This window comes from Elgaria multicarinata, chromosome 1 (assembly GCF_023053635.1).
Source record: "Elgaria multicarinata webbii isolate HBS135686 ecotype San Diego chromosome 1, rElgMul1.1.pri, whole genome shotgun sequence".
In the NCBI taxonomy this organism is placed as follows: Eukaryota; Metazoa; Chordata; class Lepidosauria; order Squamata; family Anguidae; genus Elgaria; species Elgaria multicarinata.
The window spans coordinates 70,226,430-70,251,481 of NC_086171.1; the positions used below are offsets into that span (position 1 = coordinate 70,226,430).

The window sequence follows — 25,052 nt, forward strand, 5'->3', positions numbered from 1 at the left end:
TCATTTTGTAACATAGAGCATATGGGTATAGAAACAGCTTCTTGCTCTATTTTAGCACTTCAGAGTGTTAAAACTTATCATGTCTTTAATACTAGAGCAAAGATCAATATTTTGGTACTTTACGAGTTTGTGTCTGAATGCCTTTTACAATTTTGTAATATATTTTTTGACAGAGTGGATTTTACCATGACCAGCGAAATTACAGCAGCCTTAAGCATAGCAAACCGCTTCCTACCTACCATCCTCGGGTTTGTCAAGTTTTTTTTTAACTGAGTTTAGTGAACAACCTTTTTCTTACTGGAGACTTGGAGCATGAAAGTTAACATCACCATAACCCAAACATTTTGCTTGTTTTGTGGTATTATGATTTGGATTAACAAATTGTCAAATATTTGGTGCTTTCTTTTGTCTCAGATTGATTAATTCCGTGTAAATCAAATTATGGGTTAGAAATAATGCTAGGTTTAGGAATTAAAACTTGCATTCACTTAACTTTTTGTGGTATGACTTCCTGTTCTGAGTTTGGTATTGTTAAAAAAATACAGTCAACACATTTCTGTATTATGGGTAACCATTTTAAAGCTGTTTGTGCAGAAAATTAATTCAGCTAAAAAGTGCAGGTGTTTGGAAAACGCCTTTTAAGTGACCAGAGAAATGTTTAATATGATATCCCAGTGCCAGTTTGGTGCCATTTGGGGTCATTTTGCATTGTTTTTATGCTGTCACTTTATGACAATACTAACATTTGTTTTGTATGTGTAGACATTATGAGTAATGTGCTTCATTTGTACAGCAAATGTAATACTGTGTCTTATTCTTGTCACAGTCATCTTCTCTATACAGTGATCGTTTGGCGACAACTAAGAGTAACAGGGTTAGTAGAGTATGATATAATAGTCTATATTTAGGTATTATAAGGTTTTGTAAATCTAAAAGCAATGCTCTTCTCTGTAGGTGTCTCCAGATGTAAACACTGGTTTGATAAGAAGTGCCAGTTTGGTTCGTATGCAGATCTGCATGGTTGCCTTAAGCTTGCATTCTGAGGGTACTGTGGCTTGGAGCATTGTTGTGTTCTGTTTGGGAAATTTTTGGCTTAAGTATGCAAGAATATATAGGGGAAGAATATCTAAAATGTATATGAAAGAAAGACAAACTGTATGCACACTCATGCCTTTCTGTCATATGAAAAGTATTTGTGTACTTTAGTCTCCACTGTTTTCGTTTGTGCTTGGTGAGCTTCATCAGTATCTCTCCTATTGAGCTGTCAGTGGGAGATTTGAATGCATAGAGCTGCCAGCCTGCACATACACATCTATGCTGCATCAAACTAGCCTGCTCAGGCCTTTAATTCTTTGGGACTAATCAGAAAAGTTAACCATAGATAGGCATTCCACAAACTCATTGAGACTTTATCTCTGGGTTTTTTTCCTGCTATCTTAGAAATTATATGAAGACAACCTCATGTAGACATAGTGTAAATGCTTATTTTATGAAGTACAAATGAAGGGCCACACCCAGCAAGTACTTGCTTTAGACTTTTCAAAGCTTGTCTGTGTTTCAATGCACTAAGGGATCTGGTAGTAGCCATACCAGCGATAAAGCCTTCAGCAATAACTGAAGCTTCAAGTTAATGGCAGCAGTGCATGGGAAATGAACAAATTGCTAGTGCTTGGATTTGGTTTGATTGTTCACAGACTTTCTGGAAAGATAAGCAAAGTCAGCTTGAGATACTGTAAAATCTTCAGAGGTTTCAACAAAGAGGTGGAAAAGCATAAAATAGTGTTTTAGGTATAGATTATGGTGTTTTAAGATACTGGCTTGAGTTAGATTAATTGTGTCTTTGAAACTGAAAAATATATCGATTAATTTACACAATTCAGTTTCTCATTGTAAATATTTTTGACTTGGATTTTTTAAAAAACAACTAATTGCTATATTAATGAAGCTTATAACTTATTAGGTTTTGGCTGTGAAGAGTCCTTGACTGGTATGAAAAATGGATGCTGAAAGCAATAATTTAATCCATAAATATCAATATTTATTTATTTATTTATTACATTTATATACCGCCCCATAGCTGAAGCTCTCTGGGTGGTTTACAACAGATGAATATGATGAATACAGCTGCTACTAAATAGTAAATATTCTAGGCACTGTATTAAAAATAAGACAGGCTGTGCCTGCAAGTTTGCAATCTAACAACATTTCCCATTAGAGAAATCCCACTTAGTGAAAAGGCATATGTATTTGAATTTGATAAAGTTGAGGTTGTATTCCACAAATAGGGAACTTTTATTTTCTGTTGAAAATCTTATTCCCGTGGTGATAATCTGTTGGGCCATAGGCTGGCAGTGTCTGGGGTCAGAGCTGAATGGGGGCAGAAACATCCCTTTTCTTTCTCTTCCTGATGCCCCCTTTCCTCTTACTCTGATGCCCCCCTTTTTCTCTTCTTCCTCACCTAGCAAGCTGCTGGAGAAGGGACAGAACACTCTCACCGGAGGTCTGAACTGATTGCTTGCAGAGGGCCTCCCCCACTTCCATCACTCCATCTGTTTCTGCTTTTCAACCATTTTTCAACTTGAATGAAATTGGGCCACATAATTGTCCCGCCCTGTTAAATGATGTGGGATGTTTACACACCACATAGATGATTTGTCTCGTTCTCCGATACTGTAACTACAAACATTACTTTCTCTGTTCTTTAGGCATCATTATGTGGTGACGGATTGTATAAATCATATAGTTATCGGACTGTAAGTCTACAGGGATTTCTTTTGCATTTTACAAAATATATTTTTGTGATAAGTAGCAGAAAAAACAAATATTTCCCCTTCCCTTCCTTTTACAACTTTGTTTTTAGCCTTCTGAATACAGCTATTACTCTTCAAGAGCAAGTTCAGCACGAAGTAGTCCAGTGGTGAGAGGTTTTCTGCACGTCTTAAAGATTTCCCCTTTTGACTAATGCTCTTATGTAGATCTGTTTTGTGTGAAATCACTCCACTGATAAGTGCATGGATTGTAGATTTCTAATTTGTTTTACAGAAAGTGATGTAAAAGTTTAATCAGAAACATAAGCAGCTTTGGCTGACAATGTGGAAATCAGTGTAAAGGTTTACTTCTGCTACCATGGCTTTTGAATGTAGAGTAATGTAACAAGAAACGTGAACAGTATTAGACAGAAGATATCTCTCAAAATTACCAAAATGCTACAGAGAAATACAGTTGTTGAAGAAGTCGCTGCCTCTAGTGGTTTTACCTGTGTCCTGCTTGTTCTTGAATCAATTTGCTTAGAGGTTTATGGTGAGCAGAAAGGGCATTTTGGCTTTTCAATTAAACACTATACTAATATAAGGTTGATGCTCAACCTTTTATTTTTCTATAAAATTATGTCAGGAATTGTCATGTAACTTTCAGATTTATTCTTGCAAACCCTCCAGTGTCCATGCATTCTCCCTCCCAGTTAAACACTCTGGATGACCCTGTCCCATGAAGACTCAGAGCCTGTATGTAATGGGATTCCCATTGGACATAGTTTTCCCTATCTTCAGTAATATGTTGGCTGTGCCCTGGACCATTACTAGGAACAGAAGAGGTGTGCATTTTCTATATCCTGTGAAGCCCATCCCATCAACATGAGTTCAGACTTTGTATTCCTTGATCAACAAGAGTAAGGAAGGTTGGATGGGAATATGGGAGGCATGTAAGAACCTTCCGTTCCCTGTAATAGTTTGGCTTCCCCATTGTATCTTGCATGGATCTTCCCATGCATGGATAAAAATCCATACAGAGAATGGTGATGGACACAATTTTAATTGTTACTGTTTACATTTTGTGTGACATCCCATTCTGTCATGCACAATTGACCTACCAGACCATCCTGTCTATTCTGTTGGTCTTTTTGTTGTCCTTCATAGTCTCTGGATTTCATGAATATTGCTGAGAGTAAGATCTATGCATTTTGTTTGGACATTATATCAGAAAGGGCAGGTCACTTGTACTTTAAAAGTGAACATCTAAATACGTGAATGTCTTAGCTTTATCGCACAAGGGTCTGCTTATCAACTAACATGGAGGAGCCTATGAGCATGGTGCCCTGCAGTAATCAGTTCTTGGAGCACTTCACTGTTCAGTGAAACTCCCATTTAAAAGTTCTCAATAAATGAGAAAGAAGCTGCTGTGCTGTAGCAGTTAAAAGGACAGTGTTTGAGCTAGAAGTTCAGATTTCTACTCAGCATGAATTCATTAGGTGCCCATAGGAAATCTCAATCCCTCTCTCTCTCTGCCCAACACCTACACTCTGGTTATGTTACAAACTGTAACAAAACCTGACTGTTAAAAGAATAACTGAGTTAAGATATGCAAAGTGTCCAGAGCTCTTAGTAAAGGTTTATGTTGTATGCATGCATGCATTTATGTAAAAGGATAGACAGAGTGCGTGTGTGCGTGCATGCGCACATGTCTATTTCATTAACCTTTACTAAAAACTCAGGGCACTTCACCTTATTTCTGTAATTCTTAAAACAATCCAGTAAGGTAGAGTGTGTGTGTTATCTCTCTTGCATTCACACAAAAATATAAGAGTTCCCAACATTTTATTAATATCTAGAGCTGCCTTCCCCAACCTGCCCTCCAAATGTATTGAACTATATAGTTACCATCATCCCTGCCCAGCATGGGGATGATGGCAGGTGTAGTCCAACACATCTGGAGGGCACCAGGTTGGGATTCATGGCTCTAGTGTACCCAGAAAACCAGGATGTTATGCAGATATGAGCAGATTTGATTCTCTGTAATGGGCCATGGGATAGGGAATAGGTTTAGTCAATAGTGTCCTGAAATGTGCTCCTTAACTTGCTTTTGTACAACTGAATAGTTTCTATTTGCTCCAATAGGGAAATAAATAAAGCATTGCACTTAGAAAAACTGGGGCCAAAGCCTACAATTTACCTAATATTGCACAGTCCAGTCCTCAGTGATGGGTATCCTACTGTGAATGTAATGTTTTTCTGTGTGCAGAGTACACAGAGTTGCACTGCTTCACATCGGCTTGGGTCTTTGTACTTTTAAAGCCTACCTCTGCATGCAGCTCATTCATCATGATGATCGTTTTGCTAGCAAAAGTGGTGATCTCAAGTCATCATGAAGGTATTCTTTCTAAGCATGTTGCAACGGCTTACACATTTTAGCATGCTGTGAATGGTTAACATTGTGTTCAGTACTTTAATCTGGGTCCAAACAAATGTTTATATAATAGTAAATTAGTTAATTACTTGTCTTTGAATCTTATAGTTTACAGATGATGAATCAGGGAGCATTGCATCCTCTGATCGTGCCGTTCGAGGCCGGAGGGATAGTGTGGTGAGCAGGGTTGCATGGTTGTTATGTGTTTTTATCAACTATAGCACCGGGAGTTTCATAGGCCTGAGATGAATAATAGGTGTTAGTATTCACGTTGATTGGGTTCAGATGACACGCTAACCCACAGTGGCTTATTTTTTGCAAGTAAGCCACGATGGGTTAGAATGTGAGCTGTTTTTCCTATCTAGGGTGGTTTATTTCTGCCAAATAAGCCATCACTGGGAACCCACAGTCTGCGGTAAAGGTTATTTTACCCATGATGAGTTGGTGTCTTGTCTGCCAGCCCCTTGTGGGTAAAGGACATTAGCCAGCAAGTTGTTCGGCAAGAGCAGCAAAAAACCCTGCCAGACTTGCCCAGCGCCATTTGTGTTCCTGACCAAGCTGCTGCCCATGTCCTCTTTCCTGCCTCCAGTTCCAATCGCAGTCAGGTCTCCTTTTTTTTAGTTCCCACGAAACTTCCCTACACTTCCCCATCATTTTCCCCCTCTGTCTAGGAGAAGGATCCTTCTCACAGTTTGCCTTTAAAAGGCAAGCTGTGAGAAGGATCCTTCACACAGACTGGGGCAAAGCCCTTTTTTGGGGGAAGTAAGTTTGTGGTGGGGGCAGCGGATTCCCAATTGGGGGGACTCCCAAAGGGTGCAGGCCCATCCTGGCATGAATGGGGATCCCTTCGGTATGTGGGCATTTAAGACCCATTCCACGGGGGAATGGGTCTTGAATGCCTACTTATTAAAGGGTTCCCCATTAGTGCTGGAGTGGGGAACGCCCCACAGTGGCCTCCCACTTGGGCATCCCCTCCAACCCTGCCCCACACCCCCTTTTCTCTATTTTAGAGAGTAATTCCTTTTTTGGATTGCAAGCTGAAGCATTTTTGCTAGTATTAATAGAGTGTAATGAAAGCATCATAAAGATATTCCTGTGTAGAAGTGATATATCCATGTTGGAAATCAATCATGTATGATGTGGCAGTGACATTGTCTATGGAACTGTCTTGATATATAGGATCATTATTTAATTTCCTCTTCTATATCATTAAACACATGATTAAAATGTGTTTTTCGTAAATTGTTTTGAGTCTTACAACTGCAGATAAATCAAAGAATCTCAGCAGTAGTAATTCAGCAAATCTATTACATGGAAGATAGTGTTGGTGGCTTGTATTTTATAGCTTTTCATGCACAGAGATGGCTTGTAAAAATAATTAAGTGATTAGTGCTCTAAGAGGAGTCTTCTTGCAGTGAAGGTGGTGATATGAGTAGGCACCTTTCCTTCAGCACTTCTGGTTATGTTCAGCTGCAGGAGCTGTATTTGAAAAACACAGTTCGAGGTACATATAAGTGCAACACTGATTACTTTAAAATTTTTGTCCCTATGGAGAAAAAAGGATTTTAAAATGTATCTTTGAGGCCAGAGCAAATAAATAAATATGGAAACGTGGAAAGGAGCAAGAGGAGCAACCTGGGGAGTTTTGTGGAGTAAATAAGATAACGGCATAGAGAGTGGGGGAGAGATGAGTTTGGAGAAGTAGTGCACTAAAGCATAGGTGGATTACCTTAGTCCACTCTTCCCTGTTTGATGCACTCCAGATGTTCTCAACTCCCAACAGCCCCAGCCAACATGGCCAATGGTCATGAATACTGTGAGCTGTCATCTAAAATATCTTGAGAACACGCAGTTGGGGACAGCTGCCCTTGGCATTTAAAAGTTTAGCCTAAAGTGCAAGCTTAAAATTCTGAGAATCTCAGCAACCATCTTGCCCTGGATTATATTGACAAAATTTGATATTCAGCAGCGTTCTTTAAATGCAGCTAAATGTGACCACCAAAGGTGCTGTGCCTTTAAACATATTGCCCCAATGTAAATTAACCTTTTCAATCGTAGCCTTTCAGATCAGGGAGGTGTTTTGAAGTCCAGTAGGGAGAGGCATTCAGAGCCAATGACAGCTGACTGTCAAGTTGCTTAAGGGCATATACAGGTCATTTAACTAGAATGAGTAAGAGTGGGGCTTATGCCCCAGTAGCAACGTGAATTGGGTGGGTGTCTACCTGCAGGGGTTTGATGCCAAAGAAGGGACAAAAGCCTAGCATAGCAACGGGGAGGTGTGTGCATGTGTGTTAGATTTGTTTGTCACTAAAGGGTCGAAATTGGGTAACAATATCTTCCTCATTTTGCCAGTTAAAACTCTGAAGCTGGTCAAATTGAAGAAAAAAAACCCACACTTACAGCAGTACCATCAGAGTCCTCCGTGGAGTTGACTTCAGCCTTGCATGTGTTTGATGACACATGGTGGTAGTTTCGTGTAAACATAATGATTACCTAGGATTGCAGTGAGTCCTGTAATGTTACTTGGGAAGGTTGGTAATGGCTGCTTTTCAGTGTGAAATTCCAGGGTTCCAGAACACAGCTTGAAACACGTAGCAATAAATAATTTACATATCAATGTCCTTAAATTTTTCCAGGCAGAAAGGAGAGGTACATCATTCTTCAAAGCAAAATCTCTTCTAGAACAATTTTGATAAAATAAGTATAATACAACAAAATTTCATTTCATGTTTCTCAAATGTTTTATTCTGTCATTTTTCTCTCTATCTGTTGTCTTTGTCATTGAAGTCAACTGACTTTTCTGATCATAGTGAAACTGCAGCTGATTATTTTAGCCGCTCTAATCGTAGGGGAAGCATTGTTTCTGACTTGGATGATGTCAGCATTCCAGACATGAACAGTGTGAGTGTGCTTGATATTGGGCTGATGTCACTGCTGTTGGTTTACTAGTGACTGTCCATTTTCTTGGGAAGAGTACGAGCATCCTATAATGTTTTCTGGTTTTAGTAAAAAGAAATAATTTTATATTGCATTTTGTTGCTAGCAGTGCAAAATAATATAAAAGTGATTTATTTGAAATAACAGAATCTAACTTTCATAGCTAAATTCTTGTATTTTACTCTTCTTAAAATACCTACGTATGGAGTTGGATCTTGATTTAGGCACATGTAACTGAGCTGAAGGAAGCAGACTTCCCTGCCCCATGGCAACGCCTCCAGGCCATTGAAAATACTACACAGAGGGTCATGTTTGGGTAGAGGATTTTTCTGCAAACGTGATACTATTGCAAAGTGTTTGAGTTAAATAAGTCTGAGACTTGCATTGAAAAATGTTTGATTATGGGGTTGCCTCATTTAGACGTATTTCATGACGCTTCTGTAAATAATACATGCACACTTTAAAATGCCATTGAAGATTACTTTTACACTTTAAAATTGTATTGAAGATTACCTGTGTATGTCAAAAATCCAGTGGCAAATAGTGTCCATTATCAGAGGTAGTAAGCCTATGTACACCAGTTACTTGGGAACATGGGCAGGAGAGTGCCTTTGTACCCGTGCCCTGCTTGTGAGTTCTTGGTCAACATCTAGTTGGCCACTGTGTGAACAGAGTGCTGGACTAGATGGACCCATGGTCTGATCCAGCATGTGTCTCTTAATTTCTTATGTGATGCTATTAATCACAGAAATACATGAGATTCACTGTAGCACTCTAATGATTTCAAAACATGGGAAGATTTCAACTGTAGTGTATTGTACATGTTGTAGTTATCGCTAGTACAAAGGAATTAACTTTATTGGACCTCAGATCACTAAAAGTAATTACACCACCGAAGAGATAGTTATAAACTTGTACCTCTACTATATAAAACAAATTCTTATTTATCATAGTATATTTTCCCCCTGAATGGGGTTCTGTAGGGATGACGGGTTATCTTTAATGTAGTGAATATTGGACAAAAATGGATACTACTTACGGGGTGAGTGCAGATATAACAGTCTTGAACTTTTAGCCATGTATTCCTTCCATGCGCTAATATTTTAAGCTCTAATTTAAAATTTTGCTTAATAGTGAATCCAGATTAATCCTAATTATGGTTGAGGTCAGTGTTGTAATTCTTTAACCATGATTAAGGGTAGGCTGTTAGGATAAATTTATGAATGAGAAGGGAAAGGCTGGGAGGAGAGAGGAAATACTTTCCTTTAAGAATCCCAGTTCTCTCTCTTTCTGCATGTTTTTTTTATGTTGTTCTTATTGTCAGGAGAAGATTGATACAGTCTGAGAAGCTCAAAAACCAAATACTTTGACTGGTTTAATCAAACTAGCTTAGCATACTGGAATGGTACAAAAGAACTTCTATTAGAAATTATTTTCCTTCATGGAAATAAAATGTCATGGAAAGATCAGTTAGATTCATGACATGTGGTGTGGCAGAATAATTATAGATTTTTCACCAGCCTTGGCCTGCCTTCTGCTGCTGGCAAAACACAGTTGTAAATTGTGACCAGGATCAAAAGAGACATGTGCGTGCTGTGTGTGGATTGTTGATTCCCGCCCCTTTCTGGTGGCACCCACTTGTGCTTCATGAAATGCCACTTTGGGAATATCTTTTGGGAGGCATTAAGGTGGTTACTGGAAGCGGAAAGACTAAGGCTCAGTTCAAACACTTTTTTCTACAGTGTGAAAGCTCCACTAAGCGGTGGAGTTTTTAGGAAGTACCACACAACATGTTCCAACTCCACCGTTGTGTGATTGTGGGCTCCCATGGAGTAGAGTAAAGCTCAACGCAGCGTTTGATTGACTGTTCCTACACCCTCTCTCCTCCCTCTGTCTTCCCGATGCTATTCCATCAGCCATTCCTGCAAAAAAATTTTTTAAAAATCCCGGCATCGCTCCTAGAGCAGCACTCTTCCTTTGGCTGCTCTAGCCAGGAAACTCTGTAGCCAGTGGAGCTATTCCACCTGCTCCCCCCCCCCACCTGGAGGCTTTAAAAGCAAGGCTGGAGCTGAAGAGAGGTGCTGCTTCAGGGGGAGAAACGCTGTTCCAACCAAGCTTTCTTTTCTTTTTAACTTTTTATCTGGTTTGTTTTGCTGTGAACTTGTATTTAGTATATAAGTATTTTTGAGTATTATTGTGATGTTGCTGATTAGTATATTGTTAAATATTGTTGTAGTTCTAATTTTTGTAAACCGCCCAGAGAGCTTCGGCTATTGGGCGGTATAAAAATGCAATAAATGAAATGAAATGAAAATTGGCTTTTTCATTGTTGAAACCAGGTATCCCTCAGATGTGAAAAGTTTTATACTTTGAGAATAATGTAATGGTACAATTCAACTCACAAGAAAAAATAAAGCCAACATTCCAAACTATGCCACTACAAGTTGTGTATCTGTCAGGAATGGTAATTAGAATTCACACATTGCATCTACAGAATTCCTGAAGTATGTATTTACATAGATTTAACCAACTGCTCTGCCTGACCCTACAATCTGGGGAGAATGAAATTCCACACATGTGAGAGAGTCATCATGGATATTTAATTACAGAATGAATGAAATGAAACCATCCATATGTACTTTGCCACTAAACAGTTTTTTAAATACTTTATGCTGTCAGATAAAGTACTGGGTATACCAGGTTATCAGTGAAATCATGTAATTTAACTTGTAAGTCGGTATAGGGTTGCTGCATTAGTTCGTGTTGTAACATTTCATGGTAATGAATTTATCAAAAGGCTAGCCTTAGAAGCAGCGTATTGCAACATATTGCAATTCAAGCATGTACGATTTGTGGGACTGATATTGTTTTTGTATGGGACATTTTGTATGGGATCTTCTGAAATGTTGCTGAATTAAAAACAACCTCAGTATTCACATGGGAAGAAAAGTGAGGAGGAACCTTTGCAAATGTTCTGACTTGGTTTCTAGGAAGAAAAGGGATTTGGTCATTCGTGTTTGTAATTCAAAGTGGTTCAAATTTAATAATATTTTTCTTTATCTTTTCAGCTGGAAGAGAAGAGTGACAAGCCATATTCTGATTTATATATAAGGGTGAGTTGTTTTTTTAAAAAGTATTTTATTTTAGAAGTACACGAGGCTGAGTTTTTAAACAGATTTGAGTCTCAAATTATGGGTAATTTTAAAGTATATAAAAATTCTACATACTGGTTCCAGTTCAAATATGCATGTTAGGACCTTTGCCAGTGTACAGCAGGGCTTCTTGAGCCAGCAGTGCTCTAACATCCCTATGTATTGCTGATTATCTTCATTATATTTTCTATACGTTTGGCAGAATATCATATAGATAATGCCAAGTCAAGCCTATAACCCATTTGCCATCTCTGCTTGCAAGATTTTTCTTTAAAATAAGTTCTGTATATTTTAGCTGCTGTTGTAAGAGTGTGGTAAGCAGAGAGGGATTAAACCTGAAAAAAATCACAAAAAACATGGATGGATTTAACTATATAGGAATTCTAGTCATGTATTTCCATGAAAAGACTTGACTAATACACTTGTAAGTTAGCCCTAAACATGGGAAGGTTGCAGGTGGAGCAGGGTGGGGATACAGCACACACCTCTGTTTCTCTCCATAGGTACAAATTTTGAACAGCTGCATAGGATTACCCATGTTGAAATGTCTGTTAACCATTATAATGTATGTGGAAAAGCTGTTAAATTGTATAGGAATTTTAACAGTTTTTCTGTTTTTGTTTTTTTTAGCCAGCATCTCGCAATTCAGCAACTCCTTTGAGTGGAAATTCATCTAGAAGAGGAAGTGGAGATAATAGTAGTTTGGTGGATCCTGATACCTCGTTAAGTGAATTGCGGGTGAGCAAATTTTTGTTGGCTAAAAATAGAGAAGAGGAAGTAAGAAAGGAAGAAATAGGTTTGGTAGACTGCAAGACCAAAATCTTACGACCTACTTAAAGCGCAGCCAACAGCTTGGTTTTTTGACATTTTGGCATTGGCATTGAGAGGTTTGCTATGTATCATTGGGGCTGGGAGTGTGCTGTCTTCAAAATGCAAGTCCAGATTCTCTTCAGCCTATGGAACAGATTGCATGGTTCATTGAATCACGGCCCAGAATCACAAATCTTTAGAACTGTAATCTTAGGAATAGTTAACAGAAAGTAAATCACACTGAAATTAGTGGGTTTACTTCCAGCTAAACATGCTTAAGATTGCCCTTTAAACATTGTTAAATTCTAGTTTCACATAAGATTAAATCATTAGTTAAGATGTAGCTACAGAGTATTCAAAATACATTTATCAAATATACATCTAAATGACATGCTTTCAGTAAAAACAAAAAACACTGGCAATTAAAGGAGACTGTTACAACATTTCTGGCAAGTTTAACCACACATTTTCTGGCAAGTCTAGGCCACATATTTTAACCGTCAAGTATTTTTTACAGTTGTTCAAAATTGCTCAAGAGTAAGATGTATAATCATTTTTGTTAATAAGACAGATAATTCTTTTTTACAGAGTGTTGATCAGGCTTCCAATATTTAACATCCCTTAACAGTTTAGGAGAGAAGCAGGGCTTAATTTGTAGTATAATTAGGATTAGCTATGGCTGTAGAATTACAAAAATTCTATTTCACAATAGTCACTGTATGGATTTTTGGTGTTGTATCAGAGCTAAAATAGTGGCTCAGTTCACACAACACTTTTCTCATAGGTAGTATAACAACTGCTCTGTACTGTTGTGACACCACTGTTGAGAAATGTGTTGTCTGGACCCCATGGTGGAGGTTTTTTTTAAAAAACAACAACACTCCACCCTGAATCTCCACACTGTGCAGAGGAGAGTTCCTGCACAACCGTTGTGCTCCATGTTGTCTGGAGGCTCGTGGAGTTTCCTGCTGAGTTGAATTGAGTTTCTCAGTGGGTATAGAGTTACCTGGCAAGAGTGGCAAAAGGAGGGAGTGCTGCTCTAGGAGAGCCACTGGGATTGGGGTTTTTTTTTGCACCAATGGCTGATGGGATACCATTGGGAGGACTAGGGGAGGAGAGAAAGCGGAGGAACTGTCAATCAAATGCTGCGTTGACTTTTACTCCACTCCACAGGAGGCCACACCCACACAACAGTGGAGTTGGAACATGTTGTGTGGTGAGTACCCCCTACAAACTCCACCATTGAGTGGAGTTTTCCCACTGAGTAGAGAAAAGTGTTGTGTGAACTGAGCCAGTGAGATCTTTTGTGTTTGAAATTGGAATCTATTTTCTCATACTTAGAGGGTTGGAGAACATTCTATAGTAATTTTGCATATTGATTTGGCTTTATAACCAACATTAATTAAAAATCCATATATATTGGCTACTTATAAAACTAAGAAAAAGTTTTATTTAATTTGTTCACGTGAAACACGCAAGCTAAAGTCCTGGATTTTTAAATCACAAAATTAAACAGTGAATTCTTTGCAATGTTCTTATGCAGTGGTTCATTCCTATGTCCTGCAGGATATCTATGATCTTAAGGACCAGATACAAGATGTAGAGGGGAGATACATGCAGGGACTTAAAGAACTAAAGGTATCAGGGTTTCTCCCAAGCATGCATTCACTATGGTAATATGTTGGTAATGGAGGTTTTGCCCATTTCACTAACAAAGCTTTACTAACACACTGCTTCCTTTAAAAAAAAAAAAAGCATGTGCATAATCTACAAATAGGAGAATGGGTCATATTTGATTTATCTGCTGATGAATTTTCCCTGATGTTTTAAACAGAGTTAATACATGTGTGAAAAGGGCAGCAAATTGTCATATTTTATATAGGGATATTCTACTTGAGCAAATCATACGAAGGGCCTGTTCAGAAAACATGCTAAGCCATGGTTAGGCCACTAACCATCTTGCCGTTAATAGTTAGTGAGCAAGTTTAAACTGTGGTTATGTAGCCTCCCTGGTTAGGAATGGTGTACTACGTCATGGTTCAGATGACATGCTAAGCCATAACGTTTAGCTCAAAATGCTTAACCACCATGTTGTTCGAACAATGTCAAAACGCTTAGCAAAAGTCTTTGTGTGGCTTGGATTTAAGGTTGAATTTTTTTTTAGCTACTATATAGTAACAATAGTAGGGTGTGGTATGGACAGCTGAATTTGGGGGAATTTCAGGAGATATTTGCTTCTTTAAGCTCTCAGTTTAATAAACATAAAAACCACAGTAAAAAGATGATGATGTGTTTTGGTATGCTAAATGCAAACACAGAGAATTTTGGTGTGATCCATATGAGGCATGTATGAGATTTACATCTCTTGCCTCATGTGGAGTAAAACCTTTCATTAAAAACAGCAGAGGCATCCCCTTTGCAGGCTTTGATAGAGGCTGCCCTCAGTCATGAAATTCCCTCTCTGTCTAGAAAATTGTCAAGGCACTATCTTAGAAGGCTTAGTACACTCCCAAAGAATTTTTCGTAACCTAGCCAGTTGGTTTTGGTTAAAAGCAGTTCTTTCTACAAGCTGGTATAGAAATATGGAAACTTGACCAGGTTCTGTTATTAGCCTCACCTGAACAGTATAAAGATCTGGTTTTCTTTTTAACAAGAGAATCCTGGTTACACTCATAAGAAATTACTTATGCAACTTTAAACATTGGAAATCTCCCTACCAGAAGATGGTGTGATGATATGGAAATTGTGATAGTATGTGAACTTACCAAACAGGTGTAGTTAGTGAGAAATTCCAGCCACAAAAGTCATTCTATAGTATCTTAAGATTTCTCTTTATCCCCTACGTAGAGTCATTGCTAGTCAATGGGTGGGCCCCATAGAGGTGTATATCTAATATGATTTAGCATACCCATTTCTCTTTAATTTTGGCAGGAAGCTAATGTTCATTTACCCATTAATCTCCTCTGTACTTTTGCCTTCTTGATTAGTACCAAATTATGTCTGAGATCAATGACTATTTGCATGTTAATTTATTTTTTCTTTCAATCATCCTTTATAGTTACTTAGATATGTATTTCTTTTGCACTGACTTTATAACATTTACATTGTATTGGCTTGTTACAACCAAAGCAAACGTTTACTTTAAATCCAGTCTGAGCCAACTCTGACAAGCCCCTTCCACTACCCTTAGTGTTTAAATCAGCCTGTCTTCACAAGTTTTTCTAATAAAATAAAGAGAGGAAGTCTCAGGATGTTGAATATATATATATATATATATGGTTTTATTCCAAGAAGTAGCCCTATGTGATTTGGCCATGAGTATGAGTCAGTTTTAATGTACAAATGCCTACAGAGATATCTGAAAAAGTCCAATCGCAGGATTCATCCTGGATATTATCTTTTCCCAAGATCTCTGCAGGCATTTATATATATTAAAACTGACCCCTGAAGAAGGCCCATAGTCAGGATTGAAATACGTAGGGCTGCTACTTGGAATACAACTATATCTTGAGACTTCCTCTCCTTATTCCATTGGATCATTTTGGATGTTCTCCAGTTTTGTTTTTTCCTACCTTCACAAGCTTTTCTACCTTACTCCCCTCTCATCTGCACTCTTCACTTCCACTTCCAGGTAATTGTGCATAAAAGTATGCTATCCCTGAATTGATACACCCATTAAATAATTACAGTGTGCACACCCCTTGCAGCAGGGGAAATTTCAGAGAAGGAACATGATGCACATAACCGTAATTGTTCATGCTGTTGCTTTAGCATGTTCCTTTCCCACAGTGTACTCCTGTCTGTTTAGAGTGAAAATGCTTTGGGGCAAGGCTTGTCCTACTCTGTATCACATTTGGCACTTGTGTGGAATTTCAAGTGAATGCAACATTGCAATAGTCCACAAAATAATTTATAGTAATGCCCTGTGTCTTGCAGAAAAGCACTCAAGTAAAACTCAAATATACGTTTTGGAAGGAACGTCAGTCTTCTGAATTTGATTTGTATTGAAGAATCTAGCTCCAAGACTGTGTGCTTGTCTTTCCTTTCACAGAATGAAGAAATCTTGATATGAACTTGTCATACTACTAGAGAATATACTCAGTTTTGCCCAGCCTTCAGTAGCCCTTAGTAACATATAGTGAACCTTTCAAGCAAAGTTATGCAGATGGCACCATTGGACACATTGTGCCTGCTCTGTCTGAGTGAAGCTGTGGCCACTGGAACTGCTAAGCATAAATTCCTGGAGGATAAGGCTATCAATGGCTACTAGTCCTGATGGCTTTGTGCTACCTCCAGTGTCAGAGGCAGAATGACTATGTACACCAGTTGTTAGGGAACATGGGTCAGAGGGTGCTGTTGCACCCTGTCCTGCTTATGGGTCCCTGGCTGATGGCTGGTTGGCCACTGTGTGAACAGAGTGCTGGACTAGATGGACCCTTGTTCTGATCCATCATGGCTCTTCTTATTTTCTTAATCCCCTGCTACAGGATATTTATTATAAGCTGCCAGCCTTTATCAGGTCCGTTCCCTCTCTTCCTTGGCCCTCCATCTTCCTTTGGTGGCGTTGTTTCAGCTGAGAACTGAACACTCCATGTCTCAAACTGCTAGACTCATCTCTGTTTTATTTTGACCTCCACTTCTAGGTTCAGCTCCTACCAATACTGTGTAAGCTTTCAGGTAGCTTTTGGTTGGGTTTTTTAATTCATACATTTGTGTACTGATGTACTTACTCGCACATCCCTGAGTATGCAGAAGTCAGTACCTTATCTTTGGGTGGCCCCATTTCACTTCTAAACTTATACTCTCAACCACTTGAGTTTTCTATTAGAGGGAATAGTGTACCTTTTCTTGTGGCGGGAAAAGCCTTAAGTTATCAAACCTGCAGATAGCTTTGCTTCCTGATTTTAAAGCTATGTTAATGTTAAGGAATTTCTCCTACTTGAAGTTGAGGTGGCTGAAGTCTTACTTAACCTATACATTTAAACTCATAAATATACTATAGTGTACTTAGGGGAAATCTCAGCTCGTTTATGTAGCCATAATTAAGTTGAAGACAAGACTGTATTTTCTTAAACTCTAGTCCAACCTTCTCCAAACTGTTTTGGACTTAAACTCCCATCAGCCTCAGCATTCATGGCCAATGGCTATAGTCCAAAACATCTGGAGGGCACAAAGTTGGGGACTGCTTTAGTTCATGAAACCTTAATGTTCATGAAAGCTTAGTTCATGACTGCTTTAGTTCAAGAAAGCTTAAGCAATAATACGTCCATTAGTATTCTAAAATGCTGCTGGCCATTCCGTTCTTTTTTGCTGGCAATGCTTTTCTTTAGACTCTCATGTACCCATGTCTGTAAATAACTTGTTTGGATTGCTTGCATTTGCTGGAAAAAATAACATATTTGTACAGGTTTCATTTAAAAACCTAGTTGTGTTAATGAAATATAAAACGTTCTATGTTTGGCTATTTTAGTATAAGTGTTTATTCCTAATGCTTTATTAGAATTCATTTAATGATAAAAACTTTAAATATATATCTAGGAGTCACTTGTTGAAGTTGAAGAGAAATACAAGAAAGCGATGGTTTCTAATGCTCAATTGGATAATGAGAAAAACAATTTGATCTATCAAGTGGATACTCTAAAGGATGTCATTGAGGAAAGAGAAGAGCAATTAGCAGAATACTATAGGGAAAATGGAGATAAGACTAAGGTACTTGTATTTTATTTATCTTAATTTTAAAATGGAGAGTGTATTATGACTAGCTGAATATGTTTTAAAAAACCTGTAATTTTATACTTCTCAATAGCAATGCTTTTAAACAACTTAACACGTTTTAATTAAGAAGCTGAAGAGCTTACTAGTAGGTTGAATTTTTGGATGGCTCAGAAGTGGGAAAAATTACTTGTTCTTAGCACCACTTACTTTCTCCCTGTAATTTAGAGCCAGATTCTTTTGAATTCAGCCATTTGCAGATCTACGAGTTCGTTTATGCTATGATAATCTTGCTTCACCTTAGCTACTTTTTGTCATTTGTAGCTGTCATCAGCCTTGTCTGTTTACACCTTGGGAATTGACTACTAATGGTTTTCAGAATGTTAGGTAGTTCTCTCTAGAAGGCAATGGCCTATTCTTTGGGAAGCTTCAAGCTCTCTTGGTCCTTAGATGGGATGAGAGGCAAGAGACATAGCATCTGTCTTAGTAATGGGGTTTCAAGGTCGCAAACAGAAAGTACCTTGTTATTTTGCTTCCTTCAAAGGCCCGCCTGAGTATCTTTGTAAAATGATGCACAAACCTTATTTATTTTCTCAGGTGTTTTTAATATAGAGATTGGTGAACAGAAAGTAAACAGATCTACCAGTTGGTCTAGCCAGTTTCTGGTAGACAGCCGAGCAATTGCTAGTTGCTAAGATTTTGGCAGTGTACGGGCATCAGCAACACTGTGGAGTTATGTGTCTATGCACTGTTTTCTTTATTAATTTAAAACATTTCTTGGCTGCCTTTCAGGACAGAAGTCCTCCCAAGGCAGCTTACAGCAATAAAATAAATAAAAACAGTTAAAATATTAAAAGTGATAAAAACAAACACAGTAAAATAGCAATAAAACAACAATACAAGCCAACAATAAAACCAACAACAACAACAGCAGCAATAACAGCAATGGTAGAATAATGTTTTCAAGGCCTTCTTGAAATCCTGCAGTGTCAGAGCATGGCAGACCTCCGATGGCAATTTGTTCTGAAGGTTAATGATTCAAAGGTTGTTCCAATCCCCTCATCCAGCTCTCTGCGGGCCGTGTTACCCCACTGGGTACGGCCACAGCCATCTGACGTCATTGCTCTCTGGCTGAAGTGCTTGAGCCAGGAACCAGGCCTCGCTGCACGCAGGCACTCCAGGTCAGGGAAGCCCCATGTGCAATGAAGCCAAGCTGGATGAGTCCTCTTTGTGATGGGGATTCGAGCAGCTTGTGGGGCTTTCCTGACAGGGAAAGCCTATACACTGGGGGATCCCCACTGTTACATTTGATTTGTTATCATAAGTAACTGGATTCTTCTCCCCAATCCCGTGTAAGGGCATGGCTTGACGGGGTGGAGCGTATGGAGGTAGCGCAAGCCTTTGTGGGCTGGATGCATGCCCTTTGCGAGCCAGTTTACACCCATGGGCCGAAGATTCTACATCTCTGCTCTGCACTGATATATGTCTGATTACTGGATACTGGGGACAAACTAGGATGAGATCACACAATCCTGTCCTGCTTGTGTTTATTTTCCTGACAGATCCGGCTGGCCTTATAGAACCTAAAGAGCCTTGGTCTGACCTGACAAGGCAGTGTTGAAGAAATTCTTAAACTAGGGTGCATACTCAGGCTCATTTAACTGTGAGGAGATCCTGAGTATTCATTCTGGCTTTGTACATTTTAAAACAAGTGGGCCACAGGGGTCCATCGTGATTACCAATAATAAATAGCTCACTCAGTCAGCCCACCCCTGTTGTAATGGACTGGAATAAGGTGTTGCAGAGTGGCCGGAACAGCTAAAACAAACTTGTGCCCATCTAGCTAATCTCATTTTGTAGAATCAGGATAATAGACTAAAATTAATAACCAAGAATTATTATGTTAATATCCTATCATATATATATTTTTACCCATTATATGCTTGATGTAATGTTATGCTTAAAGTTAAGCCTGAGCTGTTTAATTGATTTTTGCTTAATACAGGAATTGGAAAGACAGAAACACATGTGCACTGTACTGCAGCACAAGGTGGATGAACTTAAAGAGGGTCTTCGCCAAAGAGATGAACTAATAGAGGTACATGTTTATGCTTGCTGAATAACTGTAATTCAAACTCGTATTAAGGCTTTTATTATGCAAATGAAGTTTCATGATGTATTGCCACATACCATTTGGGTATGTATTGCAGCTAGATGTGTTTCCACCCCCACCCCATAGCCCTGTGTGTTTAAGCTTACATCTTGGGGAGAGGGCTATTAAAACCTTTATTCCTCAACATGATAGGCTTCCATGTGCAAAGAGTTCATGATGTATTCCCGGAGGGCCTGCAGCGTGTGCTATTTCTGTCACTTGAGCGCTAGGCTGATACAGGAGATTAGTGTGATGGGATCAGAAAGGAAGTGGGGACACCGTAACACAAATCAATGTGTTATGTTTGCCCTGTTTGGCAGTATATATTCTGATACCTGACTTACGGCCTTTATCAAATAAGCATTTCAACCCTGTAAGCTGGAACTCCTTTACAGCTAATTCTTAAACAACATATTTCTTTTTGTACACTTTGCTGTTATGAATTTAGTAGTGAATATGAAACTATTAGTTGATAAAGTGTGAGTATTGTTGTAAAACTCTTTTCAATAATGTATTAATAAGTAAAATTAGCTGTGCTGCTATGCTGGGCCTAACAGTGTTATAAAACAACATACTTTTATGACTAGGTTTGTAGTTCCAGTGTAATTAAAGTACAAGTTTATAGTTTACTGGAATACAGATTGTGACTTATAGCTATTAATAATTTTATTGTTTAAAGAAAAGGAAAGAATCTTAACTATAAGCCTTTATTCAGAAAACTTTCATCTTTTGTGTTTCATTGACTTACCTGCTCACTTCCTTCTGTCTTTTTGTAATTTCCTTTCCTTTCCTTTTTCTTCCTCTTATTCTTTTCCCTGTGTTTACTGCAGGAGAACCAACACATGCAGCAGAAAATAGAATCTATAACCAAAGAGGTGTTTGACCTCCAGGAGACTGTTAATTGGAAAGATAAAAAAATTGGGGTATGAGATGAATTCTGAGGTGTAGAGTGATTAGGTATAATCTGGTATAAGTTGGCATTAGGATTGTTGGTAGTTTCAGTGTTAAAATGTGCATTTCAGAGAGAAGTCTGAATAGAAGAATGTAAATTCTTTGACTAAGTTTCATGATGCCTATTAGGGTAAATATGGCATGCAGCTCAGTTCCAAAACTTCATGCACCAACACATTTATAACCCTATATATATAATTCCAGTGTTACAGGTAAATAACAGCATAGCTATTTTGGATTTGTATGCTAGTCTTATTCTAGACACTGTTGCATTGCTTAAAAATAAAACACAGCTTTGAGAAACTGTAAAATACAGTATCTATACGTAGATCAGGTACCAGCCTTAAAAGCCTTTACTGTCTTTGCACCTAAACATTCAGACAAGGCATAAAAAGCTATTTTGGCATATTTAGGAGCATTAAATCTCCTCAGTTCAGAGGAAGCACGTTATGGTCTGTAGAAATGAAGTGGACCAGTTAGTCATGACTAACATAATACCCATTAATTTCAATGAGTCCGTAACCCCCTTCACACATGAATCACATAGGGCATTATCATGAAAAGGCTGCTGGACTTCTCAGACCCATTCCCAACATTCAAGAATACTTAGTGATAGATTGCTGTTGGGAAATATCTGTCTGCATAGGCTTTTTCTGCAGATGCTGTCATCATCAACAACTTTATTGTACTAGCCTTGACAACTTCCAGTGTGGATGCTGGGGATGGTACCAAGGAGTTGTGTGATCCCAGGGATGGAGGCAGCAGCACAGCCTCATCCTACACTTGATGTCCATTCATGCATGCATGAAAAGTGTGTGTGTGGTGTTAGGCATGTAGAGTTGTACTATGAAAATTCCACAACTTCTTAACAGTATAGAACTAGATAACCTAATAGAAATATGACAGGGCATAAGTTTAGAGCCTGCTGTAGACATTTTCATCCTAGGATTGTTCCTGAGGACAGCTCAGGATCAGAGCTCAGACATTCCCTCCTCCACATGTGAAAAATAATAACGAAGGAACAAAACTCACTGGCCTGGTTCAGACAACACGCTAAACCATGCTGCTTAAACACAAAATGGTTAATGGAATTAACCATTTTGTGGTTAAGCAGCATGGTTTAGCGTGTTGTCTGAACCAGGCCACTGAAAGAATCTTTCATTTGGTCATTCACTTTTCCCTGCAGTGAGGAGAGAGGAAGTATGCAAATGGCAGGCCCATTCTTAATATCATAAATGGGACAATTAATCTATTAACAGGTCATACAATATTATCAGATATTGTGAAAAGAGTGCCTGGGTCTTGTCTTGAAAGAATTAGCCCTAGTTTCCCATTGAAATTGGTGTAATGGATATGATTTTATAAAATTGCTAAAAAGTCCCAGAATCTGTGAGTTTTTTAACCCCCTAAAATATCCCATCGAATCTTTCCATAGCATAATGGATTAGCTTTACTTGCTGACAAGTGCATACAGTGTTAGGCTTTGAAAAAAGGAAACATATAATTTATGTGGATTGTAGAACTAAAGATTTTTAGCATGTTATCAAGTCCTTTGAAAAGTCCCAACATTTTTGGATCTGTGATTGTTGGGCTCATTCAACTTGGCTCAAGTGCTGGGCAAAAAGCCTAAACTTGCTTTAGAAATAATATACTAGGATTGTATTTATAGTTTAGCATGTAACTTTTAATGAGTCAGAGAGCTTGGATGGCTTAATGTTTGCCAGGTCTGTTACAAGTGAGGAATATTTTTGCCGCACATGAACTTCTGTTGCAAACACAGGGCTGTGAGACTTTATTTTCTCCTTTTCGCTTCACTTTTGTTCAACTGGTAATCTTTTATTTGCAAAATATCTCTCTTAACTATCACACATTCTTTCTCTGTGCTATTTTCTTTGTGTTACCTGCCTGTACCCAGGCCCTAGAGAGACAAAAAGAGTACTTTGACTGCATTAGGATTGAGCGAGATGAGCTCAGAGATGAGCTGGCTGACCTCAAGGAAACAATGAAGACAGGAGAGGTATGTTAGTAGTAGCAGCACTTACCAATGTAGAATGGGGGATGAATCCATAGGTAGTGTAACGAAGGGTGAAATATCATACCTTCAAGTTCTTTCTTTTCTACTAAACCTTGAACAGGAGCAATGCTGCTGCTACTTTTTATTTTGCTTTCTCTTACACACTGTTAATCTTTCCTTCCCACAGAAACATGGATTAGTTATAATCCCAGAGGGCACTCCAAATGGTGATGTCAACCATGAACCAGTCGTTGGTGCAATAACAGTTGTATCACAAGAGGCTGCTCATGTCTTAGAATCAGCAGGCGAAGGGCCACTAGGTAAAACCTGCAGAAAACTATTTCCCTTTGTATGTTAATCTTGATTATGTTATTAAGATAAGATATTATGTATTCAACATTTCAACATTATGTAGTATGTTGTTGTTGTTTTTATGTGAAAATGTAAATGTGTATGTTTAAGTATTGTAGAAAAATAAAAATTAAAAAAAAGAAAGAAAACTATTTCCTTAAGAATGTTGTGGAATTTGGGTTTTTCAACGTTTATAGATAAAAACAAGTAACTTAGGGCCCTACATAGACATAAGGAGCTTAAATTATATTTGGATGGACTAAACCATTAGTTCTGTGTGATTTAAATACATAGTTAACTGCAGTCTGAATCTATTCAGATATATAAATGCGTCTATAGGTGCACTGTAAGTTTCAATTGTTACATTTTTAAAAAATCCATCCTATGGAAAGTGTTTCATGTCAAAATGAACACTATACTATACAGGTTATACTATAATCTTTATTATGACAAAACGAGTTTGAAATATTTGTGCCAAAAGCAGGAATGTATACTTAATTGCTGGTGGCAGTTCAATGAATATTAAAGCACTGTGTGCTCAAGAATGAGGCCTTACAGGCATAGCAGCAGTGCTATGAATAGTGCATGGGTCCACCTACTAGCTTGTCTGCTATTTATTTGATTTATACCAATAAAAATGGAACTTAAGTATTCTGGTGTCAAATGTTGAATTTTGGAAGCTGTTTTTGCTGTTGTCCAATGGTATGCCCAATCTCCCTCCCCAAAACTTTAACCATATTTAAAGAAATCTCTTAATTCCAAGTAAGCATACTTAAGATTACAGCCTTAATCTTTAATTTTCTACATTTTGTGCAATCCTTCTTATTTCCATTGCTCAGAAAAGACCCATCTGTTTCTCAATGAGAATATTCAAATGAAATTCCATCCTGTGAAAGTTTTTCTGATCTTAACAAAACAAAAAACCCATTCATCTTCCAGTATAAGGAAATGTTCATTTTTTAATTGATTTGTTTTTCTTTTTATTTTAGATGTTAGGCTACTAAAGCTAGCAGGGGAAAAGGATGAGCTGTTGTCACAGGTAAATCCCCACCCCCATAATAGTTTCTAAAGGAATAATGAAGTAACAAACCACACGCGACAGGGCTTTTATCAGATTTTATAAAACACTTAAATTGAGGGTGTTACAAAGCGATACCTGGCAGTAGTAGAGTAAGTATTTTGTCCTCAGATCTATTTGCTCTACTTTCATCAGAGACCCTTCCAGATGGGTAGCTTTGCTTCGCACTTCGATGACTACATTAGCAGAGTAATGAGGCAGTCTCTGTGAACTTCATGAGGGCTATGAATGTCCAAAGTCAGAATGGCTAACAGACTGGAAGAAGAACGTACTACTGTCTACCATTAGAATTCCCTGTTCTGGTTAAGAGTTCCACAAAATTACAAGATTCACGTGGAACTTTTTATGTAACATGGCCACCATGAAGAATGGAGTTTATGCAGGGTTTTGTTTGGTGTCTAATACTGGATTCACCTGAAGAGGTTGCTGGAGGCCACCATAGCCCAAGTCTTTGTCTTAGGCCTCATATAGGAACTGGTATAATTTTACCAGGGGTATTAATTCCCCTTCTCTCCTTCCTTTCCTCTGGTACATTGGCTATTGCCACTGTAAATGTGGGGGTATCTCAACCTTGCATTGCTGCTGAACCTTGTCCACTTGAAATCACTTATTGCTCTGGTTGGCAAGCAGTTATACTATTTTGTATGTAAAGAATGTCTCCACTCTACGTGCATAGCCACAACTAAGTTATCATTCTCTTGGAATAGCAACAGC

The 25,052-nt window shown here is 38.3% G+C and overlaps 1 protein-coding gene across 5 annotated transcripts in view; it reads left to right on the plus strand.

The window, feature by feature from the left end:
* Window positions 1-25,052, plus strand: part of LRRFIP2 (LRR binding FLII interacting protein 2) — a 53,956-nt gene that overhangs the window by 21,967 nt on the left and 6,937 nt on the right. For 2 of the 5 annotated variants that reach the window (XM_063129941.1, XM_063129950.1), the window contains 16 exons: window positions 174-248; window positions 827-874; window positions 955-999; window positions 2,706-2,753; window positions 2,861-2,917; window positions 5,290-5,358; window positions 7,969-8,082; window positions 11,187-11,231; window positions 11,901-12,008; window positions 13,647-13,718; window positions 17,619-17,789; window positions 19,798-19,890; window positions 20,775-20,867; window positions 22,811-22,912; window positions 23,097-23,229; window positions 24,250-24,299. In XM_063129941.1, the coding sequence (XP_062986011.1) occupies window positions 174-248; window positions 827-874; window positions 955-999; window positions 2,706-2,753; window positions 2,861-2,917; window positions 5,290-5,358; window positions 7,969-8,082; window positions 11,187-11,231; window positions 11,901-12,008; window positions 13,647-13,718; window positions 17,619-17,789; window positions 19,798-19,890; window positions 20,775-20,867; window positions 22,811-22,912; window positions 23,097-23,229; window positions 24,250-24,299 (1,323 nt within the window). The remainder of the gene's footprint in view (window positions 1-173; window positions 249-826; window positions 875-954; window positions 1,000-2,705; window positions 2,754-2,860; window positions 2,918-5,289; window positions 5,359-7,968; window positions 8,083-11,186; window positions 11,232-11,900; window positions 12,009-13,646; window positions 13,719-17,618; window positions 17,790-19,797; window positions 19,891-20,774; window positions 20,868-22,810; window positions 22,913-23,096; window positions 23,230-24,249; window positions 24,300-25,052) is intronic. The other 3 variants (XM_063129958.1, XM_063129967.1, XM_063129974.1) reach the window with 3 other exon arrangements.